Source organism: Choristoneura fumiferana, unplaced genomic scaffold (genome assembly GCF_025370935.1).
Source record: "Choristoneura fumiferana unplaced genomic scaffold, NRCan_CFum_1 Sck3bRy_351;HRSCAF=621_pilon, whole genome shotgun sequence".
NCBI classification, from domain to species: domain Eukaryota; kingdom Metazoa; phylum Arthropoda; class Insecta; order Lepidoptera; family Tortricidae; genus Choristoneura; species Choristoneura fumiferana.
In genome coordinates, this window is record NW_027413006.1 from 30,250 (window position 1) to 34,138 (window position 3,889).

The 3,889-nt window shown below is 38.1% G+C and overlaps 2 protein-coding genes across 2 annotated transcripts; one reads left to right on the forward strand and one right to left on the reverse strand.

The window, feature by feature from the left end:
• Positions 1-644: 644 nt before the first annotated feature.
• LOC141445106 (actin-related protein 2/3 complex subunit 4-like) lies at positions 645-1,624 on the reverse strand. Its single transcript, XM_074110889.1, has one exon. The coding sequence runs from the start codon at positions 1,535-1,537 to the stop codon at positions 1,031-1,033; it is 507 nt and encodes a 168-aa protein (XP_073966990.1). The 5' UTR covers positions 1,538-1,624; the 3' UTR covers positions 645-1,030.
• Positions 1,625-2,075: 451 nt separating this feature from the next.
• LOC141445108 (ras-related protein Rab-35-like) lies at positions 2,076-2,694 on the forward strand. The gene is made up of 2 exons (XM_074110891.1): positions 2,076-2,298; positions 2,387-2,694. Exons 1-2 carry the CDS (start codon positions 2,247-2,249, stop codon positions 2,692-2,694), a joined length of 360 nt encoding a protein of 119 aa, XP_073966992.1. The 5' UTR covers positions 2,076-2,246.
• Positions 2,695-3,889: the final 1,195 nt, after the last annotated feature.

The window sequence follows — 3,889 nt, forward strand, 5'->3', positions numbered from 1 at the left end:
CTCAAATACACTCCTGAATAAGGGTAAGCATAAAATAATTGTTAATTTGAAGTAAGTTAACATAAAACAGTCTTGAGGCAATGTGAAACACCACCAAGTTCAATACCATTGAATTTATTTTTTCAACACACTGCCTAAATTGTATAGTTACATCATGTTTTTTTTTTATATCTGTTAACTTTGGCAGAGGACTCAGTTCATTTATATGAACTACCTGATAAATAACTTTATTGCAAAAATAAAAAATAAAAAATCCTTGCATATTATAGTTTCATATTCATTGTTAATTTGTAAAATAAACAAACTTGGCAAGGGAAATTGACGTGACACATAAGAGAGGCACAAAAAAAATCCACATAAGTATTAACTTTTGTTTGCTAAATATGTATGAATTAAACATGGATTAGTTATGGACTAAAAAAAAAATCATAAATGAAGGACTTTTAAGCTGTATAACTGCTAAAATTAACTATCTTAACTCTTGATTATCTTTAAACAGTAAGAGTTAGGCCACTAGTGTCTTAGAGAAATTAACTTCATTTGACCTGTAGATTGTTCCCTTAAAGTTAACGGATATCAAAAATAACATGGTGTATATTATTCATATTTGTGACTTTCCCAGTGGTGCAAATTTAGCGAATCATTTAAGCAGACATGTGTTTGCGGCATCTGAAAAACTGTTAGGCCTGAAAACCAACAGCAAATATGTTAAAAACTCAGGAATAAAAGTGACCCACAAATGATTAACTGGAATTAGCCATAATTATGTTCTTTACAAGTGGCATTATAGTGTGATCTAAGCCTGTCCAAATGAATAACTAGAAAAAATATATACCATAGTAGATTGTTGTCATGCAAATGAATTTAAATTAAGAATCATATCAGTCACTAAATTATCAAGTACCTACCAAGTGCACCACAACAAGGCTTGTGCCTCACCCAATATTTGAGCTTAATACTAAGTATCAGGGTGGGAGCTAAGCTTGGGACTGGCAGCCTCATCATAGTCTATAATACCAGTAAATTTCACTTAAAATCGCTTCAAGAACTCCTCCGAACAAATACGCGCGCGAGCATTCACTGCCAATTTCATTTCACTGATTTCCTTATCTATCTCTTCCATGAAATAAATGACGAAGTCCACTAATTTGTGCTTAAACATCTGTTCCGTGTGGAAGTTTGTAATCAGGAAGCTGATGTGGTATCCATCCACCGGTTTCCGCCTCAGAACGATAAAGTTTTCTGCTCGCATCATCATAAAACGCATGAACTTTTTGCATAAGATTTTCTCGATCTCGTCCGCCTGCTTGATCATAATGCTCACTCGAATAGAGTTTATCGAAGACTCTATTAGCACTTTCTCGTTGGCATTACGAGATATCATGACTGGATTCAGCAAGAGTTCTTTGCTCGTTCTAACCTCGACCTCAGGCTTATTGTATCTCTCCACGACTTGCGACGAGAAATGTTCTAAGCACATCGCAGCAGTCAGCGTGTGGCGCACAGCCGTTAAATATGGCTTTAAAGTCGCCGACATTCTTGTATTTTCACTAAAAATTGAAGTGTACCACACCTAATTAACTTTTATCTTCAATTTTGACTTGACAGCTTTATTACTCATACCCCCCAGCACAGCAGGGCTACTACAAAACTCGAAACATCGAAGTTCGTGTCTTGCGGTCCCTCTGACACTTATACTATTTAATACGAGCGAGAGAGACGATACGATACGAACTTTCAGTTTCAAGTTTCGTAGTAGCCCAGCTGAATACAATTCATGTCGTAAACATTTTCAACATTATTTGCTTCTCTTTTACCCTCATAAACTTTACGCAGCACTAGCGCCAAAAAGATAATTTTTTGAGTCTTTGGTTTGGACATGAACAGTCGTATTTTCCTTTAATTTAAAAAATAATTTAATTAAAGTTGTTTTTGCACGATTCAACAACAGCTGGTAAGGCTTCCATCTGATGGAACAGGCGGACTGACAAAACCACATCGTCTGAAGTCCCATTTTGTACGTGTTGCCATATCAAAGTTAATGTCATTAGGTTTTTGTATTCTGGTAACTACATTAAAATTAAAAAACAGAATAATGGCGGACGTATTGTAAAGTGACGCAAACGTAACGTTCTACGGCATGCGTTTTATTAATATTTTCAGAGTTCAAGTTGTGTTAAATCAATTTCTAACGTCATTAGTGAACACATGACCAATTAGAGAATTGTCGGCAATAATCCCGTACAATGGCGCGCGAGTTTGATCATCTTTTTAAACTGCTGATTATCGGTGACAGTGGTGAGTGGGCGAGGCCTCGTCAGTACCGATTTTCCGTGTGATTTTGTGGTAATATGGGGATGTTTGAAATGATGGTGATGTGTTCCAGGTGTGGGTAAGAGCTGTCTGCTTCTACGGTTTGCCGATAACACGTTCTCTGGCAGTTACATTACAACTATAGGCGTCGACTTTAAAATACGGACGCTGGAGATAAACGGAGAGCGAGTGAAGCTGCAGATTTGGGACACAGCAGGCCAGGAGCGGTTCAGGACGATAACCAGCACCTACTACCGGGGCACTCACGGCGTCATCGTGGTTTACGATGTCACCAACGGAGAGTCCTTCGCGAACGTCAAACGGTGGCTGCACGAAATCGAGCAGAATTGTGATGTTGTGAACAAAGTCTTAGGTGAGTAACATACATTTAATCCTAAATAGATCGTCTTGATGTAAACATGGCTTCAAATAATCAAACACAATAAACTGACTACATGTTTCTGTAAGTTGAAAAACTTGAAAATATGTCTAAAAATACATTTGGATGACAAAGAATGGAATTATGGATAGTGTTTGGGGCGATAAAAATATGAAAATAAAGTGGACTGTAGCTAAATTTAAATCAAAAACGAAAGCAAAGGAAATCTAAGTTTCTCGAAAACAATTAGTTATTCCGTTTATACAAATAGAAAGAGGGCGCGAAAAGTGCTTATACGCATACCTGGTTTCCTCAGGGTGTGTACTGCTCTGTGAGGCCTCAATCAAGACCGGCACATCAGCTACTTACGAGTGTACGAGCTCGGTTTACCACTGTTTTCGCCTCCGCAGCCTTACTTAATCTGCCCACACCTTCTCACAACACGAAATAATGCATATGCACTTATTTTAATGTATTAAAAAATAGAAAGAGTTTCTTTACTCTTAGTTTGTACAAATATTAGATCCTCCTGTTACGGGGTCGATACGAAAAGTGAAAAATTCAATATGGCACGCGCCGGAACACGGGTTGCCATATAAAAAACGGAAGTTAGAAATAAAATTTATAAAATGTTGCCATTACAAAAAAGCAACGTGAAAGTTGAACATACCGCTCACCTAAATATGCAGTATTTACGATACAAAAATTACATTTAAACAAAACAATTAGCCTAAAACTATGACTCTACCATGATGAGTCTGGCGAAAATTAATTTGACAGTGGCAAGGGACATAGTTTCACGACAGGCCGCTTGTAATGACCAGTCGCAGTTCGAACCGTGACGACTCTACATACTCCGTCGGATCCCGGATGTAAAGCCGAAATACGACCGAGAGTCCATTTCAAAGGACTAGTTTGTTCGTTGATTAACAGCACTAATGTACCAACGAGAATATTTGTGTTAACCTTATTCCATTTAGCCCTCTGCTGCAATGTGTGTACATACTCGCTATGCCACCGATGCCAAAAGTCTTGGTGCATTTTCTGTATTAATTTCCAGCGATTACTGATACTGACGTTCTGGTCAGTAAAGTCTTCTTCCGGAAGGATGGACAGAGGTTCAAGCGTTAAGAAATGACCCGGGGTAATTGCCGATAAGTCATTCGGGTCTGTACTAATAGGGGTGAGAGGACGCGA